This window comes from Podarcis gaigeae, assembly GCF_964106915.1.
Source record: "Podarcis gaigeae genome assembly, chromosome: 7".
Classification (NCBI taxonomy): Eukaryota; Metazoa; Chordata; class Lepidosauria; order Squamata; family Lacertidae; genus Podarcis; species Podarcis gaigeae.
Window position 1 is genome coordinate 91,195,423 of NC_139683.1, and position 23,592 is coordinate 91,219,014.

Genomic DNA, 23,592 nt, shown 5'->3' on the forward strand with positions numbered 1-23,592 from the left:
GAAAAATGGTTTCCAGGTGGAAAAATCGAAGTTGGAAACAGAATTGCTAGAACCCAGTGCTAAGGTATTGTCGAGAATGTATAATTTGCTGTTGAAATGGAATACTGAGGACGAAACGGTTAAATCTGCTATGATAAAATGGGCACAAGATATTGGTCATAACATTATGTTTGCTGACTGGGAACGGTTGTGGACCACCGATATGAAATTTACGGCATGTAATGCCTTAAGAGAGAATATTATGAAAATGATTTACAGGTGGTACATGACCCCAGTCAAGCTAGCAAAAATCTATCATTTGCCCGATAATAAATGTTGGAAATGTAAAGAAACGGAAGGAACATTCTTTCACCTTTGGTGGGCCTGCCCAAGGATTAAGGCTTTCTGGGAAATGATCTATAATGGACAGAAAAAAGTATTTAAGTATACTTTCCTAAAGAAACCAGAGGCCTTTCTCCTGGGCATGGTCGACCAATTGGTGCTAAAGAAGGATAGAACCTTTTTTATGTATGCCACAGCAGCAGCAAGAATACTCATCGCAAAGCACTGGAAGACACAAGATCTACCCACCTTGGAAGAATGGCAGATGCAAGTAATAGACTATATGGAACTGGCAGAAATGACCGGCAGAATCCGAGATCAAGGAGAAGAACAGGTGGAAGAGGATTGGAAGAAGTTTAAAGTTTACCTACAAAAACATTGTAAAATTTATGAATGCTAAGGGCATTGTAAATGAAATGAAGGGGTTCTGGTGATTAAGATAAATAAGAGTATAAATGGGAAGGATAAAGGATGAATTTGAGTAATAATTGATTTTGCTGAATTAATTTTTAAAGTGGAATACAAGAAAGGAAGGCGGGTGGAAGTAAGGAAAATAAGATCTGGAAGGGTATTAATTTGAAAGAGAGTTTTTTAATGTTAAATTTTCTTTTTTATGTTTTTCTTTTTTCTGTTTTTCTGTTTGTATTTTTGATGTGTGTTGTTTGTTGTTTTTGTGATTTTAGTTAATTTTTTATTGGTTGTTAACTTTTGTAAAATCTAATAAAATATGATTTTAAAATAATAATAATAAATTAAACTTTAAAAATTGTAGCACACGGGCCTCAAAAGTCCATCCTTCTGTGCGCCGCAGTTCCTGCCCTCTTTCTGGTGACATTGCAGTCATAGCAACCAACTACAAGCCTTTGGTTGTCATGTCTGAATCTGGCCCCCTAGTTTGTTTGGAGAGAAACAAGCCATGAGCTCATAATTGGAAAACAAGAAACTGCAATTTAACACAGTGTGTGAACTCAGCCTTTATAGTTTCACATGTTCCAGTTCTGAGCTACTTGTTATCATAGGACTGTAGAGTTGGAAGGGACCTAGAGAGTTATCTAGTCCAACCTGCTGAAATGCATTAATCTCAACAAAATCTATACAAAACAAAGCAATATATACCAAAAGCAAATCTGTCAATACTATGTGGATGAGGCTTCTGGATAAATGCTCTGTATTCTTGCTGGAATATCAACATTATCGCCTTTTCTGGATTAATATGAGGCACCTCTCTGTCATGGTGTAACTTAGCCCTTTGCCATTTTCTACATGTCTTGACTGGTTGTTCACAAACTGTATTCAGATGTAATATGGACTGCCTCCTGAATGTTCATATGATGGTTGATACTTTTGTATAGTACTTTCAGGTGTTTCATTACTTTCAGGTGTACAGTACTTTCAGGGTAGATATGCTTAGAAATTAAAAGTGTCCATAATTCTTTTTACCCAAGTTGGTTGAGAAGCTGCTTGGTTTCTACTGGTAATAACAGAATAAATGATACAAGGAGAGAACTATAGCCTAAGATAGGAAAATAAGTGGTAAGAGAACTCCTAGCTGCTTTAAATGAATTCAGATCTCCAGGGCGTGGTGAGCTGCACCCAAGGGTACTGAAGGAGCTTGTGGATATAATCTCAGAGCCTTTGTCTATTATCTTCGAGAATTCTTGGAGAAGAGGTGAGGTCCCTGAAGACTGCAGGTGGGCAAATGTCCCCATCTTCAAAGGGGGGGGGGAGAAGACCCAGATAACTACTGACCAGTGACTTAGAGGTCCATACTAGGAACCGCCCTAGATCAGATAATTAAACAATTAGACTATGGGCATTAAAAATAGGAAGTTATGATTACTAAAACCGAGCATGGGTTTCTCAAAAACAAGTACCGGTAATGCCAGACGAATCTCCTTTCTTTTTTTGATAGGGTTACAAGCTTGGTGAATCAGAGGAATGCTGTGGACATAGTGTATCTCAATTTCAGTAAGACTTCTGACAAATTCATCCCCCATGATAGTCTTGCAGAGAAGCTGGTAAAATGTGGGCTGGATGAGGTAACTGTGAAATGGATTTGTAGCTGGTTGATTGATCAGACCCCAAAGAGTGCTCACTAACGGTTCCTCATTATCCTGGAGAAAAGTGACAAGTGGGGTGCCACACAGTTCTGTTCTAGGCCAGTTGATGTTCAACATATGTATAAACTACTTGGATGAAGGTATTCACTTGCAGGTGACACCAATTTGGGAGGGGTAGCTAATGCCTCCAAAGACAGAATCAGAATTCAAAATGACCATAACAGTTTGAAGAACTGGGCCCAGCCTAGCAAAATGAATTTCGGTAGGGACAAATGTAAGGTTCTGCACTTAGGCAGGAAGAACTAGATGCACAAATAAATATAGGATGGAGGACAACTGGCTTATTAGCAGTACATGTGAAAAGGATCTAGGGGTCTTGGTGGACCACAAGCTTAACGTGAGTCAACAGTGTGATGCAGCAGCAAAAAAAAAGCTAACACTATTCTTGGCTGCATCAACAGAAGTCTAGTGTCCAGATCAAGGGAAATAATAGTACCACTCTATTCTGCCCTGATCAGACCACACTTGGAATACTGTGTCCAATTTTGGGCACCACAATTTAAGAAGGATGTTGACAAGCTGGAAGGTGAGCAGAGGAGGGCAACCAAGACGATCAAGGGTCTGGAAACCAAGCCTTATGAGGAGTGCTTGAAGGAAGCTGGAAAAGAGGCTGACAGGAGATATGATAGCCATCTTCAAATATCTCAAAGGCCGTCACGTGGAGGATGGAACAAACTTGTTTTTCCCCTTGCCACGACCCGAGCGAATGGCTTCAACTTACAAGAAAGGAGATTTCAACTAAAGATTCCAGGAAAAACTTTCTGACAGTAAGAGCTGTTTGAAGGTGGAACAGACTTCCTCCTTAATTGGAGGTTTTAAAGCAGAAGTTGGATGTCATCTATCAGGGATGGTTTAGTGGAGATTGCTGAATTGCAGGGGGTTAGACTAGATGGCCCCTAGTGTCACTTCCAACTCTACATTTTATTATTTTAAGTATGCAAAGCTAAGAACCCAGGCACCAAGTGTTCTTAGAACTAATCAGAAGAACTTTAGTTTCTAATTCACACTGAATATGAGGATTAATTGTAAGGAAAGGGGGAGGGGCACTGCAATGTTGGCAGGGATTATTAGGGAATTTCTGACCTAACAGTGGAGTTTGATGCAGCGCATCTATAGGAAATAAAAATGAAGTATGATCAGCTGCGTTTGTGACCTCCTGAAAGCTTCCACTCCAATACGGGTTTGGTACAAAAACTCTCTGAGTACAAATATCAAGAGGACTGCCAAAATTAAAGAACATCACACATCATATCTTGATCTCATTTATGTTTTGCTTTTAATAGCGCTGCTTTGACTATTTTTATCTCAGGTTAGAATTTTGATATAGCTTATCACTTCCTGCTAAACTGATTTAGTCCAACTTTATACATGGTTTGTTAGAATGAAAGAATTATAAGTCTATCTCCCCACATGTTGCAATATTCCTAGTGCAGTTTTGTTTATCGAGTTTTGTAGCATACAATTCTTTGCATGTCTCATTTGCCATGATGTGGTCAGTGTTTCCTTCCTGCTGTTTGCAAGCTGGTGTTAGAGATAAGAATACACTCACGTTGCATTTACACAAGGTTGAAAAAAATGCCCAAATATCTGTTCACTTAGGGGTGGCAGAAGACTTTTTTGCATCTTTAGATCAAAAACAAGCAATAAGTCTTAGGAGTGTGGTAAAGAGAGACATTTTCTTAAACCAGTAAGAAGTATATATTGCAAAGTTGGATCGGCTTGAAAGGCAGAAATGTGTTACGTGGACTGGTGGCATTCGATCCCTCCAGTCACCTTAGATGGTGGGTTTTCTCATTACTCCACTGTATTTCTGTTTGCTGGCTGCTAGAAAAGTGTGCTTCCCAATTATAATAATAAAGCATTTGTCTGTTTTAAGTAATATTAGTAAGGTGTTAAAAAATAAAGAGATGGACTTTATAGCGTCTTCTTTGATTTTATTTTACATTTTTTATGACTGTGATCTTGATTTTGTTTTTCAGTGGCCTTTGGATTACAAGAGTATTCAGGAAGGCATTTTCTAATTGACCTGTCTGTGAATAGTAGAATCCAGGAAGATTGTTATAAGAATCTGGGTACCTGAGTAACTTCAAGATCGTCTACCCCACACAACTCATTCCTGATGATAAACTCTGTTTCTTTACATTGAAGGAGCATTTTCCCCACATGCAGAACTGAAATCTTGGAATGCTTTATTATGGCAGCAGCTGTACAGCAGAATGACCTAATGTTTGAATTTGCCAGTAATGTTATGGAGGATGAGCAACAGGTAAGAGAGAAATAAAATAAACCATGTTGGATAACCACTGGTGTATTCTACGCAAATATTAAAAGTGTTATTTTACTTTTTTACTTTTTGAACCTTTGATTCTAATCTCAAGGGAAATCCTGTGCACATCTATGAATTGCTTTCTAGTGTATGTGTGTTTATGAGCAATTTAGTTGATAGGCTTCAGGCCTTAAGACTTTATAACACCTATAATTCTCCAGATGGATGAGAAAAAGCAAACTTTACTTGAATCCTAGCAAGACTGAAGCACTGTGGGTGAGTGGTTCCTACATCTGAGAAACTGGTGAATTGTTTACTCTGGATAGGATTGCACTCTCCCTGAAAGAGGAGGTTGATTGTCTCAGAGTATCTCTGGATCCAGTCTGTCACTGTAGGTCCAGGTCCAGGTAGCCTCAGTGGCTAGAAGTGCCTTCTAGCAATTGCAACTGGTATGACATACACAAGTTTCCCTTCCTGGACCAGGAAGGCTTGGCATGGGTTACTCCAGGGTTGGATTTACTACAAGGTGCTCTATGTAGGACCTCCCTTGCACTTGATCTGAAAGTTGCAGTCGGCACGAGTGGGGTGGCATGTTTGCTGAGGGAGGCCTTGTCAGCATATAAGATCTGTGCTCGGAGAACTGCAGTGTTTGCCCATTTGCTCCTGGGTGAAGCTCAAGGTACTACTGGTAGTAAGTGAATCAATCTTTTAGTGTGACAAGTGCACACACTTTGGAACTCCTTGCTTATTGACACTAGGCAGGTGCCTTCACTATGCTCTTTTTGGTGCCTGCCTACTAAAAACACCTTAGGCATGTGTAGAATGTTGACCATGTGTTTTAATCTACGTTTTAGCTTATTGTTGATTTTAACTATTTTTTTAATGTTTTAAATAGTTGTTTTTAATTACTTTTGCTGCTAATGTCATCGTTTTCTTCTTTTTGTAACTGCTTTGAGGGGTTTTTAAAAACAATTGAGCAGTATCTAGGTGACAACCATTTTGCTCAGGGGTTCCGTTCCTGGCCTCCCGTGTGTATTGGTGTGCATATAAGCATGCCGTACCCCATTAGACCCCCTTCTGCTGCCTTCTGGGTCCAAAGGCACCTCTGAGCAGCCAAAAATGATTATGTTGGTGTCAACTGCTATTATTGCAGATAGATAAAATAAATGAAGGGTGGCTAAGCTGTAGCTCCCTGGATAGCAGCTCCCGCTATACCTGACCATTAACAGTGTTGGTTGGAGCCAAAGAGCCACAGTTTAGCCAACTTTGTAGCAAAGGACTGAGCAGCTTTTATTGGCACTTTGCCTCTTGAAATGTTTGGCACTTGTGTATCCTTCAAGAAGAGTGGTCCTGTCTTCTGGCTACGGCTGAAAAGTTGTGGCTTTCTCCCTCCCCCTTTCTGTGCACAAGCAAAAGGCATGAGGCAGAGGGGCGAGAGGGCAATCAAGGCAGCTCAGAATTTGGGTGTGCTTTTTCCAGAGGGCCTTGCAAACTGAGGTGCTCATGGCCCTTGAAGAATCCTGGGGAGCTGGGCTGAATCAGAGGGTACCACAGCCCACTGTCAGTGCTTGAGTGGGATCATCAGCTTTGGCAGGGCTGGGCTGGGAGGAGCCCTCTTGCATCTGCAAACCCTGCACAGAGAAAGAGGGAAGGGGACATTTGATTATTATTTTATTTTGCAGGTTGGGGGCTCACAGAATCATATCAGGGAGTGAACAGTAAAGGGAGTGATCAGTAAAAGCAAGATTTTGTGGTTTTTTAGAAAATGACTATTTGGGGCGGTAGGGCTTGGGAGCTATAGAAAATCTTTTGGCATCATAGTACCATAGTGAGGGACCCATGGGATCAGTCAGCAAAAACATTATTTAAAAAACCCTGTAAGTTAAAAGAAAATAGGGGTAAAATTTGGAGACGCCTTGGGAGAGACAAAAAAACCTTATGGCATCATATTGAGAGAACCATAGAAGCAATCAATTAAAAAAAATTGATTATTAGGTGACTTCAGGTTATCCACGTTAGTTAAAAGCAGATTGAAATTAAAAATCCATAAGGCCCATTCAAAAGCTAATAAAGTTGGACCCAAGTGTACACCCTTGGGAGGGATCTGGGACCAGCACTGTGAAGGCCCTGCATCTGCTGTCTGTCAGTCAAGTAGGCCTTAATGGTAGAGCCTCTGAGGCCAGTCATAAGGCTGGGAAGGGGGCAAGAGCTGTTCAGAGAAATTGGTCCTAATCTTGGATGATGGACTCAAGGGCATCCTGATCAAATTTGCAGATGACACCAAACTGGGAGGGGTGGCTAATACCCCAGAGGACAGGAGCACACTTCAAAACGACCTTGACAGATTAGAGAACTGGGCCAAAACAAACAAGATGAATTTTAACAGGGAGAAATGTAAAGTATTGCACTTGGGCAAAAAAAAATGAGAGGCACAAATACAAGATGGGTGACACCTGGCTTGAGAGCAGTACAGTACATGTGAAAAGGATCTAGGAGTCTTGGTTGACCACAAACTTGACATGAGCCAACAGTGTGACGCGGCAGCTAAAAAAGCCAATGCAATTCTGGGCTGCATCAATAGGAGTATAGCATCTAGATCAAGGGAAGTAATAGTGCCACTGTATTCTGCTCTGGTCAGACCTCACCTGGAGTACTGTGTCCAGTTCTGTTCAAGAAGGACACTGACAAACTGGAACGTGTCCAGAGGAGGGCAACCAAAATGGTCAAAGGCCTGGAAACGATGCCTTATGAGGAACGGCTAAGGGAGCTGGGCATGTTTAGCCTGGAGAAGAGGAGGTTAAGGGGTGATATGATAGCCATGTTCAAATATATAAAAGGATGTCACATAGAGGAGGGAGAAAGGTTGTTTTCTGCTGCTCCAGAGAAGCGGACACGGAGCAATGGTTCCAAACTACAAGAAAGAAGATTCCACCTAAACATTAGGAAGAACTTCCTGACAGTAAGAGCTGTTGGACAGTGGAATTTGCTGCCAAGGAGTGTGGTGGAGTCTCCTTCTTTGGAGGTCTTTAAGCAGAGGCTTGACAACCATATGTCAGGAGTGCTCTGATGGTGTTTCCTGCTTGGCAGGGGGTTGGACTCGATGGCCCCTGTGGTCTCTTCCAACTCTAGGATTCTATGTTTAGGCCTTTAAAGGTCAACAGCAGGACTTTTAATTGGATCCACAAACGAATAGTTTGCCATTGCAACTGGTATAATGACCCCCAAACCTGGTCCCAACCACTCTCCAGGCAGCTGCATTCTGATTTCTGAACTGTCTTCAAAGGCAGCGCATGCCAGACATTGCAATAGTCCAGGCTGCTTTTCTCTGCATAAAGTTAACAACTGATGAACCAGCTTATACTGGTGAAAGGTGTTCTAAGCCATGAATCCCGCCTTGTGCCTCCACAGATAGTGCAGAGTTCAATAGAGCGCCAATCTCCATACTTGTCTTTCAGGGGATGTTCCTCCCCATGCCAAACCAATTGCAAATCTCCAGATATACAGTAGATGGCATCTTACTTCAAACCAACCGATGATTTTCTTCTGCAGCATCATACACACATTAAACAAATGGAACCTTGTGGGATTGTGCAGGACAAATCCCATGGAGAGGCCCAGTCGGTTAATACAACTACCCTCTGAGTAGGTCCCAAAAGGGAGAAGGGGAACCACTCAAGCCAATGCCTCAAATTTCCAAGACTACATGAGGGCCTCCGGTGTCAACCACTATCAGGCACACACTAGGCTGCTGGCAGCAGGAAAGCAGGTAAAATGTTTGAGGGGGGTGCACATGACAATGGTCTCACCCCTTCACTTGCTGATACCCATTTTCATCAGTTCTCAGTTTTGGGGGGTAGAGACAAGCTTGTAGCATGCCAGACAGATCAGTTTGCTTTGAGGAGAGTTACAGAATTTTACTTTGCTATGAAATTCTTCTTCGTTGTGTCTAATTTATACATTTAAGCTTATTTAGATCAGAGCCTAAAGCTAGAAGCGTTTTTGTACAAGGACCTGAACACTGTGTAAATTGATGGACTGGATGAGGGTCAATAAATGGAGCTTGATGGAGGCAAGTGATTCTTGTGTCTGGAAGATTGGCCAGTTGCCTATTCTGGTTGTGTTTGCATTCCCTTTGGAAAAGCAGGCTCGTAGTTTGTGCTCCTGGATCCAGCCTTGTCAATGGTAACCTTTGGTAACCTCAGTTCTAGGAGTGCCTTTCACAAGCTGTGGTTAGCACACCAATGACAGTTATACCTCGGGTTACAGACACTTCAGGTTGTGTGTTTTTGGGTTGCACACTGCGCCGAACCTGGAAGTACCGGAACGTGTTACTTCCGGGTTTTGGCGCATGAGCAGAAGCGCCGAATCGCGACCCGCGCGTGTGCAGACACAGCACTGCAGGTTGCGAACGTGAGGCACCCGAGCAGCCACTGTCCTGCCATTCTTCAACTGTGATTTATGCATTGGTAACCTCAGGACTTGATTACTGCAATGCATTCTCTGTGGGGCTAACTTTGGGTCTGGTCTGGAGGCTCCAGCTGGGACAGAATGACGTGGCTAGATTGATGGCAGACTACTTGCCATACGTAACCCTGTTGCTTGAACATTGGCTTCATGAATTTTCAAGTCCCTTAACAACTGGGGGTCCAGGATACCTTAAGGACAGCCGATTCCAATCACTGAGATCTCTAGGGGAGTCTCTTTTTTTGTGGCACCCCATGGCTCATATCTAGCAGAAGCCACACATTCAGTATTGTGGACCCAGGTCTATGGAACTAATTTCCAGCTGAGCTGATACAAGCCACCACTCTGTTGAACTTTGGGCACTTGGCAAAGACTTTCCTACTCCCAGAGGTGTTTCTCCTTAACATTTAAACCTAGACAGCATCTTAAAAAGTAGAGACATCACCTTGCCAACAAAGGTCCGTATAGTAAAAGCTATGGTTTTCCCAGTAGTGATGTATGGAAGTGAAAGCTGGACCGTAAAGAAGGCTGATCGCCGAAGAATTGATGCTTTTGAATTCTGGTGCTGGAGGAGACTCTTGAGAGTCCCATGGACTGCAAGAAGATCAAACCTATCCATTCTTAAGGAAATCAGCCTTGAGTGCTCACTGGAAGGACAGATCGTGAAGCTGAGGCTCCAGTACTTTGGCCACCTCCTGAGAAGAGAAGACTCGCTGGAAAAGACCCTGGTGTTGGGAAAGATTGAGGGCACAAGGAGAAGGGAACGACAGAGGACGAGATGGTTGGACAGTGTTCTTGAAGCTACCAGCATGAGTTTGACCAAACTGTGGGAGGCAGTGGAAGACAGGAGTGCCTGGCGTGCTCTGGTCCATGGGGTCACAAAGAGTCGGACACGACTAAACGACTAAACAACAACAAATAAATATTAAGTCTACCCATTGAATTTTGTTGTTTTTTGTACAGCACATAGAAATTTGAGTGGTATAAAATACCTAATGGTATAGAACAGCTCATCATCATCCTACTTTGGTGGGGAGGGCGCAGGAGAACAAGATTCTAAGCACAGGAAGCAGCCTTATACCAAATAATTTTTTATTAGTTCCCCAATATTACCTCAATAATAGCCCAGCTATAGCAATATCAAGGATGCAGCCTTATACCATACCAGACTATTGGTCCATCTCGCCTAGTTTTATCTCTTCCGACTAGCAGTGACTCTCCAGTGACAACTTGCAATAGAATATTATTTACTTTGGTTGTATCCTGTTCTTCCTCCAGGTTGATCAGGGCAACATACTGATTCTGCCATTGTTACCCTCCAATTTATCCTCTCAACAATCCTCAGAAGTAGGTTTGATGGAGAAATAGTGACTGGCCCAAGTTCACACAGGGACTTACACCTAGGCGGACACTCCCTGGAAGGACAAGAGGCACTAGCTTGGAAGATAGCTGAATGTAGCAGAGAGCATTGCAAAAGAACTATGCTCTGATACATGTAAAAAATCTCTCTTTGGCTACCATTACACCTGGTGAACTGCATCCAGCATTGTTGTCATTCTGAGGGGTAAACAAATACACCCAAACAACTCCAGCCAAATTTATATTGTTCTCTGATCATTGTGGTGAATTTTGTAACTTAGCAGATAAAATTGCTTGGCCTGGTTAGCAAAATTATAATTCATCTTGCTAAACTGAGATGAAGACAGGAGTGCCTGGTGTGCTCTGGTCCATGGGGTCACGAAGAGTCGGACACGACTATATGACTAAACAACAACAAGCTGAGATATTCATGAGCCTTTTGCTTGCATGTAGAACCTTTTTGTGATTCAATCAGGAACAATCTAATTACCTACAGTTTCCCATTTTAGCCAAATCAAGAAACTATGGTTCCAGCTTTGGAACAAATTATTGTGTGGAACTCAATTTAAAATGCAGTTTAATATCCTGGTGTCTTCTGAAGCTAGTGCTTGGTTTGAATGAAATGGGAAATTGTGTTAATGAGAGAGTTCCAGGTTTATCATGGTGAAATAAGGAGCAAAATGTTTGTGTGTACGTGTGCAAAAGACTTATATGTATCTCCACTTTAAATGCAGAGATACTTTTTACTGAATGTGGCCACTGGGTTTGATTTGGGAATAGCTTCTTTATTTGAGCTTGTGTTAGAGATCTCATTCTTAGCCTGCTTAGTTAGATTGGTTTCAGTCCCCCTGAGCTATGCAGAATACATGCTTGGGGCAAGGAGGTATGAAGGCTATCACAGTGTTACTTATTCTGGTACTGTACTTATCCTGGCTGCTTTGAAGAAGTGTAGGCTGCTGGACAGATTTTTAATCTGTTTAAATTTACATCTCTGCTAAACTTTATGCAGTTTGCTGTTCATGGCAAATGCTAAAACTGACCTTTTCAGCTCCTGGTGCAGCCAATTTCCTATTTTGGAATCAGTAAGGACGGATGGAAATTACCGTAAATTTCGCTCTATAACACGCAGATTTTTTCTCCTAAAAAGGAAGGGGAAATGTCTGTGCGTGTTATAGAGCGAATGTGTGGTCCCTGGAGCCGAAAAATCAAGCAAAAATCAAATCGCGGGGCTGCACGCTGCACAGAGAAGCGAAACTTGAAAAGAGAAAGCGGCTGCTTTCCTGCATTCTGCCTCAGGGTCTTACTGCCCACCCTTCTCTGTTTCCTTGCTGTGTTTGCTGAAACGGAACAAAGAGCAGGGAAAGCCCCTCCCCTCCAGGCAAGCTCAGGTGCTGCTGGGGGAGAGGGAGAGAGAGGGGGGAAGGGAGAGAGAGAGGGGGGGAGGGAGCGAGGGAGGGAGGGAGAGAGAGAGAGAGAGAGAGAGAGAGAGAGAGAGAGAGAGATGGCTGGCTGGCTTGGGTGGGGGAAAACTTTTGCCTTCCTTTCCTCCCTACCCCTCTCCTGCATTCTTAGCCAGCTGCTTCTCTGCACACCCCTCTCCTGCTCCTTGTCCCTTCTGTGTTTTTCCTTCCCTCCCCACTTAAAATGTGGTTACAAAGCATAGATCCTCAGGATCTTTGCATTGGGTCACCCCAAATTCACCATCAGATCACATAGCATGTCCATGGCTACAGCCTGCCCCCCCAAAATCACGCACCCACTGTTGCCTGGGGCTGCAATGGTGCAAAAATGTGGTTAAAAAGCATGGATCCACATGGATCCCCGGGATCTTTGCATTGGGTCACCCCAAATTCACCATCAGATCACATAGCATGTCCATGGCTACAGCCTGCACCAAAAAAATCACGCACCCACTGTTGCCTGGGGCTGCAATGGTGCAAAAACGTGGTTAAAAAGCATGGATCCACAGGGATTCTCAGGATCCTTGCATTGGGTCACCCCAAATTCACCATCAGATCACATAGCATGTCCATGGCTACAGCCTGCCCCCCCAAAATCACGCACCCACTGTTGCATGGGGCTGCAATGGTGCAAAAACGTGGTTAAAAAGCATAGATCCACAGGGATTCTCAGGATCTTTGCATTGGGTCACCCCAAATTCACCATCAGATCACATAGCATGTCCATGGCTACAGCCTGCACCAAAAAAATCACGCACCCACTGTTGCCTGGGGCTGCAATGGTGCAAAAACGTGGTTACAGAGCATGGATCCACAGGGATTCTCAGGATCTTTGCATTGGGTCATCCCAAATGCACCATCAGATCACATGTCTGTGGCCACAGCATGAAGCCCAAAAATGATACATCCACTGTTTCATTCAGAATGTTTTTTCCCTTGTTTTCCTCCTCTAAAAACAATGTGCGTGTTATGGTCAGGTGCGTGTTATAGAGCGAAAAATACGGTAAATAGTTTGGCTTCTTATTTTCATCCTTAGTATGGCATTGATTCTGTATGTGTTGCCTTCATCCATTATGTTTACCTAAAAAAAACTAATAAGAAAAAATACACCTAATTGTTCCCGTTAGATGTTTCCTTGTCATTTCATATTTGTGAGCAAGAGGAGTTGGTGACATGACTGAAATATGTTCAGGGAAATATTTTGCAAGATTCTCCTTATCCCTGTCTGTCTTAAAGCAGCTGGTTGCTTAGTGTGCTCCTCTTAGTAAAATATTTCCCTTGTGGATGCTCCTGAGTCCACATTTGCAACTTGCAAAGTAGCTTTTTGTGACTGAGAGGTTTTTGTTTTCTAGCACATGGTGATGCTGGTGAGTAAAGCTGATCTTACTCTGTACTTAGAATTAGATGTATATATTGTTCATTTGGTATCTGCTGCTCAGTTCTTATAATAATAGTAAAATGCATGTTCCTTGTAGATCCTCTGGTCTTCCAGACCTAAACCATAGCTACCTCTGCTCCCTCCTGTGCTCTAACCTTTGGTCACTCTGCCATGCGCCTCAGGCATTTGCCTACTTGTGTCCCACCCTGTCCAGTCAGCTTGAGTCTTGTCCCTCTTCCAATATGACTTTTCTGTCCAACACTCTTGCCTGCCACACAGAGGGTCTTTTCCCCCTGGGTGTCTTTATCTTCTAGTATGTACATGTTTTTACTCTTGCATGCCAACAGCTTAATGCGTCAATGGTTTGTGAATATAAACATTTCGGATTTTAGGATGCAGTGTTTTAGTTTTTGTTGGTACTGCCCATAGGTCTAGTTCAGATGTGATACTGGCTTAGCGCAGACAACACATTAAAGCGGGGTTTGAGCCAGCCGTAGTTTATAACCCAATCCATGTTTTGTGTTTCCAAATGTACAAGCAAAACACGACTCATTGATGCATCTCATGGTCATTGTTTTCTGCCCTCTCAGTTTCATAAATTTACTCCCAGCTATCTCCATGGTAAAGCAACCCCTGAAAGAGATGCAGTTGCTGTAACTATGGCTTGTTAATTCAAATGTCATGTCAAACCATAGTTAGCACAAATGTTAGCTTTGAAAAGCTAAGTTCTGATTCTAGTTTCTGATTATGGCTTTCCAGCTGATTGTAAGCCATGGTTTGACAATTCAGCCATCACACAAGCTTTAGTTGGGCTTCCTTAGTCATATTTTGAAGTGATGTCTGAATTGAACAAAAGATGCCTGGCAGCTGATAGTTTGCCAGCTTTGGTACATGCCCTCCATTTAACTCTGGAGAAATTCCTTTCTCAGTTCTAATCTTGTAAACCAGTTGCCACCATTTTGTATTAATTGATTTCAAACCATGGTTTGTATTAACAGTGCTTTGTATCACTAACAATGAACAATGCTAAAATGTATTATAACAGAAGGTGACATTTGCTTTACATCTATTGTGGTTTCTGTGTCTGGGCTGAGTTGTTCTCTCCTGATTTCTTCCTACCTTTGCTGACAGTCTGATACTGAAACTGATTACAAACACCTGCTCTGCAAAAGGGCTGATAAGGATAGCACAAAACGTTCATACAAATGTGCAGAGATAAATTTATTCCACCGAGAATTTGGTACACTTCAGTCCAAATTAGCCTTTCATCAGTGGCATCTATAACCCAATGAATAAAAGCATCCCATTTGAGCAGCTTTCCCCAACCTGATACTTTCCAAATGCTTTGGGCTGCAGCTCATCAGCCCCCGCCAGCATGGATGATGGGAGTTGTACTGCCACATCTGGAGGGCAGCAGGTTGAAGAAGGCTGCATTGGAGCAATGCATATTCTGTCTAGTACAACATAATTGGTTACATGTAAAAAATAATAAGTGCAGCACACCTGTTAAATGTCAATTAAAATGAAAAAAAAATATAGTCTCTCTGGAAAATTGATGGTGCTGGGAGAGTTAATAATTATCTTCCTTCGTTCAGTCTTTGTGTAGCTGTGGCTTTGTTATTGTATCTGTCACCAAGGAAAAGAAAGGGGGAGGCTTTTGATTTATGCTCAATAAGGAATTTAACAAGGTTTTATTATGCCCTCCCCCCTCGAGGCTGAATGGACTTCATTTAAAATTACTTTTGGACCAGACCAGGAGTGTGAGTGCCTCATGATTAATGCCAGTATTCCAAATTAATGAGGAACCAGTCATGAATCATGCCAGGTAATACCCACTTTACCTTTCAAGTCGGCAGACACGGGCTTAAGCGGCGTAGTGGGTTGCAGTGAACTCCCCAGAACCCACTGGGGAACATTGCCAGGAATTTTACCTCATAAATTTTGGCTTTCCCCTTCCTGAACTTCCTTACTGCCCCGGAGGGCAGTGAGAGCTACTGCCATTAATCATGACGTCAGCTGGAAACCCAAAATTGATGGTGCTCTTAAGCTGTAATCCTTGCACACTTACCTTTGAGTAACTCTCATTGAACTGAATGGTGCTTACATTTGAGTAGATGTATAGGCTTGCACTGTCAATAACAGATAATTCTTGACTTCTGTAAGAACAGTTTTTTACAACAGTAGGGATTGCCTAAGCTGGAAAAAAACATGCAAAGTGCAAATACATAGTTGTATTCTAAAGGTTTCTTCATATAGTAAATATGTCTCATTTGTAACTTCTCCTTTAAAAAAGGAAAAGTTTACAACAGCAGAAGAGGAAGTTGCCTAAGATAAAGAAGAGTCTAAATACAGAACTGTATTCTAAAAGCCTCTTCATATGCTAAGTATTACAAATGCAATAAATGGTTTGCATATTTTTTGGCACGCCTTGGTCACCAGCCCCAAGTACCTCAGAAGCCCAGCACACCTGCAAGAGAATCACCCACTCTCCTCTTGGCTCCACAAGGTGAATGAATGGGGGTTGTTCCAGTTTCACTGAGCTGAGCTAATATAATAGAATTTAAGGAAGAATAGAGACATCTGTGGGACACTCATAGAAGAGGAACTAATGCCTATATGTGAACTTGTTAGCTAATGCATGGTCACAACTCTATAAAGGTTGCCAAATTACTCCTATCACAATTTTATACTGCCTCTTTTTATAAAACTCTGTTGAAATGGTGTCTCTGCTAAATGATTGAATTCCAAAAGCATTTAAATCATACATATTGGCAGATATCTAGCAGTGTTATACTTGGAGTAAACCTTAGGGAGGAGTTAGCAGCCAGCAGCAAACTTGGCACATTGCAGCTTCTGGGAGCTCACAACCAAGAACTTGTGATCAGAACTTGCAGGTGGGCATTTGCGAGGGCAATTTGATGGGGAGGCCTGGAGTCCTGTCTCACAGTGTGCCTAGGACCAAGAGTCATAGAGGGCAAGGGAGCTACTGCCATGACCTGCAGTACCTGTGCCATGTTGGTCTTTCTGCCAGAGAACGTGTGAAAGTACATTTGTAGCAAGTGTAAGCTGGTTGCTTTGCTGGAAGAGAAGGTCCAGCAACTTGAAGCTCACCTAGACACACTTCGAGTGACAGGACAAGATGCAGTGTTTCTCAGTAGAGCTGAGTTGGACTGTGATGGCACAGCAACAGAGGTGAGATGGCTCTAGGGAGCAGGAAGATCTCCCACTGCAAGAGACTAACTCCTGGAGGAATGTGATGCACAGAAGTAGAATCATAGAATCATAAGAGACCACAAGGGCCATCGAGTCCAACCCCCTGCCAAGCAGGAAACACCATCAGAGCACTCCTGACATATGGTTGTCAAGCCTCTGCTTAAAGACCTCCAAAGAAGGAGACTCCACCACACTCCTTGGCAGCAAATTCCACTGTCAAACAGCTCTTACTGTCAGGAAGTTCTTCCTAATGTTTAGGTGGAATCTTCTTTCTTGTAGTTTGGATCCACTGCTCCGTGTCTGCTTCTCTGGAGCAGCAGAAAACAACCTTTCTCCCTCCTCTATGTGACATCCTTTTATATATTTGAACATGGCTATCATATCACCCCTTAACCTCCTCTTCTCCAGGCTAAACATGCCCAGCTCCCTTAGCCGTTCCTCATAAGGCATCGTTTCCAGGCCTTTGACCATTTTGGTTGCCCTCCTCTGGATACGTTCCAGTTTGTCAGTGTCCTTCTTGAACTGTGGTGCCCAGAACTGAACACAGTACTCCAGGTGAGGTCTGACCAGAGCAGAATACAGTGGCACTATTACTTCCCTTGATCTAGATGCTATACTCCTATTGATGCAGCCCAGAATTGCATTGGCTTTTTTAGCTGCTGCGTCACACTGTTGGCTCATGTCAAGTTTGTGGTCAACCAAGACTCCTTTTCACATGTACTGCTCTCAAGCCAGGTGTCACCCATCTTGTATTTGTGCCTCTCATTTTTTTTTGCCCAAATGCAATATTTTAAATTTCTCCCTGTTAAAATTCATCTTGTTTGTTTTGGCCCAGTTCTCTAATCTGTCAAGGTCGTTTTGGAGTGTGATCCTGTCCTCTGGGGTGTTAGCCACCCCTCCCAGTTTGGTGTCATCTGCAAATTTGATCAGGATGCCCTTGAGTCCATCATCCAAGTTGTTGATAAAGATGTTGAATAAGACCAGGCCCAAGACAGAACCCTGTGGCACCCCACTAGTCACTCTTCTCCAGGATGAAGAGGAACCATTGATCAGCACCCTTTGGGTTCGGTCAGTCAGCCAGTTACAAATCCACTGAGTGTTAGCATAGTCAAGACCGCATTTTAACAGCTTCTTTACAAGAATATCATGGGGCACCTTGTCAAATGCCTTGCTGAAATCAAGGTAGGCTACACCCACTGCGTTCCCTTCATCTACCAGGCTTGTAATTCTGTCAAAAAACTAGTTCAGGTTAGTCTGACATGACTTATTTTTCAGAAATCCATGCTGACTATTGGTGATCACAGCATTCCTTTCTAGGTGCTCACAGACTGTTTGCTTAATGATCTGCTCCAGAATCTTCCCTGGTATTGATGTCAGACTGACTGGGCAGTAATTCTTTGGGTCCTCTCTTTTCCCCTTTTTGAAAATAGGGACAACATTTGCCCTCCTCCAGTCTGCCGGGACTTCGCCTGTTCTCCAGGAATTCTCAAAGATGACTGCCAGTGGTTCTGAGATCACATCTGCCAGTTCTTTTAATACTCTTGGATGCAGTTCATCTGGCCCTGGAGACTTGAATACATCTAGACTAGCCAAGTATTCTTGTACTATCTCCTTTGTTATTCTGGGCTGTGTTTCCTCTGCTGAATCATTTGCTCCAAATTCTTCAGGTCGGGCATTGTTTTCTTGAGAGACAGGAGGAGATGGATTTGGAGGAGTCCTTTTCCATTCTTGACCTAACCCCTTTGGATCATGGATGAGTATGCCAATAACCCACTTGCTACCTTCCATGGAGATGATCTCTGAGAAAGGGAATTGCAGTGTGGAGAAGGCAAGCTGAAAGGAAGGAGTGGGAAGTACTTGAGCCATAAGGTTCCTGCCTTTATAACCTATCCTAATAATATCCAAATAAGCGCCAATAGTCAAGAGGAAAAGACTCAAGAACAGCAGATGCAGACCTTAGAACACTCTGAGGAGGCTGTGGAAGACATCATGATTCCTGCCACTCCCCAGAGGAGGTAGAGACAAGTGGCAGGGGTAGGTGACTCCCTACTGACGGGGACAGAGGCACCAGTGTGCGGAGGAAACGAGATGTCCCGGGAGGTGTGCTGTCTTCCAGGTGTCTCCTGAGACAAGACAGATGTGAACAACAGCAATAGCATCTATTAAAAGTGTGGAAGAAAAAAGAACTTCAAGTGGTCTGGAGGAACTGAAAAGGTGTGAAATAATTCCTTCTAACTTTCTGCCATCTCCCAACATTTTAAGTACACATCCTGTTGGACTTCAGTTCCAATCAGCCTGAGCAGGCACAGTCTGCGGTCAGGGAAGATGGAAATTGTAGTCCCAACATCTGGAGGGCTACAGGTTCCCCTTCCCTGTTGTAAGTCATTCAGTTTAGCTAAGTATTTTATTTGTGCAGAGCTTCCATAATTTAATATCAATGTAGCTTTTTTTGCTTTGCACATAAATTTTTTTTAAAGTACAATATTTTAAATCTTATTCTCTTATACTAATTACGATTCCTTCTTTGTCTTCCTTGTATATTCATTTTATTGTACAGAACATTTTTAAAGCATGGGCTTTATTCTGAAGAGTGATTAAGTAAAATTGGAAAGTGTTTCAGATTAGGTATACTGCACACATATTAACTAACTATTTTGTGATTTTGACATTTACTGCAAGTCTGAATTGGTAGCCAGTTTTGTTTTTACCAACAACAAAAAATAACTTTAACAATTAAGACTTAACATGCAAAAATCCTTGCAGCTATAACAGTATCACGGATCTGTTCCAGTAAAAGCAGTTGTATGTGTTTTATAATTGTAATGGTTTTATTTGATTTTATAATTGTTTGTTCTATTGTTGTAACATACCCTGGGACCTTATGTTGAAGGAAGAATAAAAATGTTTATAAATAAATGAATGAATGTCGTACTACGGATTGAGGCTTACTTTAAAGGCACTTGAGGTGCCTTTATATGGCTGAGGTGAGATATAAATGGGGAACTTCCAGACCTCAACTCACGCTCTTAATCACTATGCAACACCAGCTCTCATGGAGTTGGAAAAGACCCAAATATTATCTAGAATAGGGGGGCCACTAGGGGGCGCATTGGAAGATGGCCGACAATACCATCTCTCCGACCCACACGGGGTAATTAAGAGGCTGTTATGGGAGTAGGCAGCCTCCCTTGTTGCCCCAAGGAAATGGGGAACACTGCCCTTGCCTGCTGTGCCCATAAATCACCCTCTAATTCGAAAGAAGGGGGTGAGGGCCCTAGGCAGAATGCCCCAGTGTGGACCTCGGCTCTCCTGGACGCTGTCTCTGATCGCACACTAGTTGCAGCAATTTGGAATAATTAATTACAAAAGAAGCAAATGCACATATTTCAAGTGAAGAAGGGGAGTGAAGTTTGCTAATTTAAATGACCTCTGCGAAAGAAGACGGACGGGTTGGAGAAACAGGAATATATTACAATGAAGATACATCAAAGGCTGGGCATGTTGACAACGGGACTGAATGGGGGTGGGAACCTTGTTTACTTTCCTTCTATGTGATTTACAAGAACCCCACCTCATTAGAATCGTCGGTTGAACTGACCCAAGCAGGATGATTAAGGTCTGTGTGGAGATAAACTTTAACCAAAAGTATGCTTTATGGAGATCGAGAAGCAATAAGAGCTTTTGGGAATGGCGCAGCAATTAATTCGGAGTCGCCATCTTGCCAAAGGATTTATAGCCGGGAGGAAGAACGGACTTGTTTTCAGACTGCATTCCTAGTGAATCTCCTCAGAGGTTTTGAGAAAGGAGGCAGATTGGTGAAGATTAATGACGCTAAGACTGTTTTGATGTATGGAAGTGATGTTATATGGAAAACGTCTGGATATGGCTACTGGATAAAAAAAATAATATCCACGCAGGATTACAAACTGTTCTAACCAGCTTGCGGAGATTATCAGAGGTCACAAAGAGAAAAATATACGAAAATAACAACAAGAGATGTGGAAAAACAATAAGAAAGGACTGGATAGTACTGTGAACATCATAAGGTTAGATTTGTGGACATTAAAACAGCAGTAAGAAGCAAGAAGTTGATTGGATCCCCTTCGGAACTTGAAATATGGGTACCCCCCAAAAAAATTTAAAATTCGGCGGTGTAATTTGGAATCTATGTAATTTGGTTTGATTTGATGTGATTGGTCAGTTAATAAAAAAATATTCTTAAAAAAAAATATCTAGAATAGTAGTCTTCAAGCTTTTCTATCTGGAAATGACTTTAGTCCAACATTTTTAAGGAACACTTATTACTTTGCTACCATGCAAGTGTAAACTGTTAGTTTACCCCATGTTGCACCCCATGTTGCGTCACTGGGTCACACTAGTGGGTCCCAACTCATCAGATGATCTAGACAGGGATAGCCTACACAGTGCCCATCCGAAGGTGATGGATTTCAACTTCCATCATCCCCAGCTAGTGATGATAAGAATTCTTGCCTAAAATTCTCTGTAAAGGTAAAGGGACCCCTGACTGTCAGGTCCAGTCGTGGACGAATCTGGGATTGCAGCGCTCATCTCACTTTATTGGCCGAGGGAACTGGCGTACAGCTTCTGGGTCATGTGGCCAGCAGGACTAAGCTGCTTCTGGCGAACCAGAGCAGCACACGGAAACGCCGCTTACCTCCCCGCCAGAGTGGTACCTATTTATCTACTTGAACTTCGTGCTTTCGAACTGCTACATTGGCAGGAGCAGGGACCGAGCAGCGGGAGCTCACCCTGTCACGGGGATTCGAACCGCCGACCTTCTGATTGGCAAGCCCTAGGCTCTGTGGTTTAACCCACAGTGCCACCCACGTCCTACAGCACCACCCACGCTCTTTAGGACACCACATTGGCTACCCCAGATATGCACAATGTCTGTGCCAAAAAGCAGGATTCTAGTATGCCTCAAGCTACAGCAGACACATTGCAAGATATGCTTACATGGCAATTTATTGCTCCAGCTGACTCATAAAGTTGAGACAGATAACACGTTTGCCAATTTGTGTTGTGACATTATGTCTAGTTATTCCCACTGTTTGCTGATAAAGTAATGTTTTGTTTTTGCCTTGCCCCTTCTTCTTACAGCTGGGTGATCCATCAATCTTTCCTGCTGTCATTGTGGAACATGTACCCAGTGCAGATCTCCTGAACAATTACTCTGGTTTGTCCTGTGTTGCTGAACCCAGCGACATGATAACAGAGAACTCGCTGGATGTTGCAGAAGAAGAAATTATAGAAGATGATGATATCACCCTTACAGGTTTGTGAGCATTTTTTTTGCATTGTCACTTAAGGACACAGTGGCTGAGATATGTCCATGCCTCTTGACCTGTTAAACCAGGAAGCTTCCAATTAACCATGGTTTCATGATTGGTCCAAGTTGGAAAACCATGGTTACTAGCTGAAATGAAATGGGAAACTATGGTTAATTGGAGGCTTTCTGATTTCATTTCAGCTCACATGAAGTGGCTCTGTGCTCAGACAAAAGCTTGTGCATATTTTGGCTCAATAAGCCAAGTTATGATTGCCTGAACCAGCTAAATTGAGTTATCACACTGAACCATAGTTTGAGCTTCCTAATGAAGGGGCAAACCCATGGTTTATAACTGCTTATCTGCTTTTGTTTTCATCCTTTCTGTACTCACCTTCAAAAGTTTATCTCATTACTGAATCTTGAGGCAGATCAACAGCTGTAACTATGATTTATTAATTCAGATATCACACCAAACCATCATTTTCCAGCATACTTCAAACTACGGATTGTGGTTTGCTGACTGATAATAAAGTTAGACAAAACCATAAGGCCTTTTGAGGTACAGATGTAGTAAAAAATATGTTGGAACCAACACACTGTTTTTCCATCCATCTTGTTTTCCCTTGAGACACTGTTGTGGGAGCCTTGCTTCTGCTTCATTATTAGCTGAAATCTCCAGACACAGCACCTCACTTGTCAATCTTTTTGGTGCTGTTTCTTGACATAGCTAATAATTCAAGAGCTCCGTGTGTCAGGTTTCAGGGACTCTGCTTCCTCCCCCCACTTTGGCAGTAGATAAGCAGAAGCAGGTGCTCACAATTAAGGATTCCCCCCACTTCCCCCCTTGTCACTCACATCACTTTTGCGTCTTACAACCTGATCTTGCAACCACTTTGCTTTCTGTGCTGCCCCTTATCTTGCTCTCCTTGATCTTGGGCTGAACAGACGGGCGCTTTCCAGCGAAAGTGAGTCTGTGAACTCTCTGTCTCCCAGTTCTTCCCAACTTCTGTATTCTGAACTATGTCCCTCTGTAAACCACTCTTCCAAATCTATACTGTTCCACTGCTCCTGGGAGGATTCAGGATGCTGATCAGGAGCAGGGGGAGGGGGAGACTCCCACCATTCCTCCTCAACACAATCCCTGGCATCATGGGGAGACATTGAATTTATGCATAACAAAGTTGAAAATGTGCAAGGCTTGAGAAAGCTTATTACAGGAGTGGCTGAAAGCAGGAAATGCAGCTACAGATTCACTATCATGAATATTTTCTCCTCATGGGATTTGTAGTTATGTCCCAAGATCCCATATCAAAGAATGTTTTCATTTCATCTCATATGCTAGTCTTTTCCTAAATTATCTCTCTTATCTGCAGTTGAAGCGTCTTGTCAGAATGGAGATGAAACAATGCAAACCATCGAAGCTGCTGAAGCTCTTCTTAATATGGATTCTCCTGGCCCAATGCTGGATGAGAAGAGATCAAGTGAGTCTGACAGGAATACATCCGTGCAAAGTGTCTTCTGTCCAAAAACTATGCGGCTGTGTTAGATTTTGCAGGAGAGAAGGCTTGAGCTCTCTAGTAGGTTTACTTGGTAGCTTTGCCATTGCACCATAGGGCAGGCTAGGGAAGAAAATAAGGCTGTTTTAAAAATATCATTAACAACCCTTTCAATTAGTCCTATTCTCCCAATTTTCGGAAATGGAAGGGTTAATGAAAAGCTTT

The 23,592-nt window shown here is 42.7% G+C and overlaps 1 protein-coding gene across 4 annotated transcripts in view; it reads left to right on the forward strand.

The window, feature by feature from the left end:
- Positions 1-23,592, forward strand: part of ELF1 (E74 like ETS transcription factor 1) — a 78,890-nt gene that overhangs the window by 37,497 nt on the left and 17,801 nt on the right. For 2 of the 4 annotated variants that reach the window (XM_083748638.1, XM_083748639.1), the window contains 3 exons: positions 4,421-4,707; positions 21,703-21,877; positions 23,245-23,352. In XM_083748638.1, coding sequence (XP_083604764.1) covers positions 4,636-4,707; positions 21,703-21,877; positions 23,245-23,352 — 355 coding nt within the window. In that variant the 5' untranslated portion in view covers positions 4,421-4,635. Of the gene's footprint in view, positions 1-2,233; positions 2,361-4,035; positions 4,223-4,420; positions 4,708-21,702; positions 21,878-23,244; positions 23,353-23,592 lie in introns of those variants that run through there. The other 2 variants (XM_083748640.1, XM_083748641.1) reach the window with 2 other exon arrangements.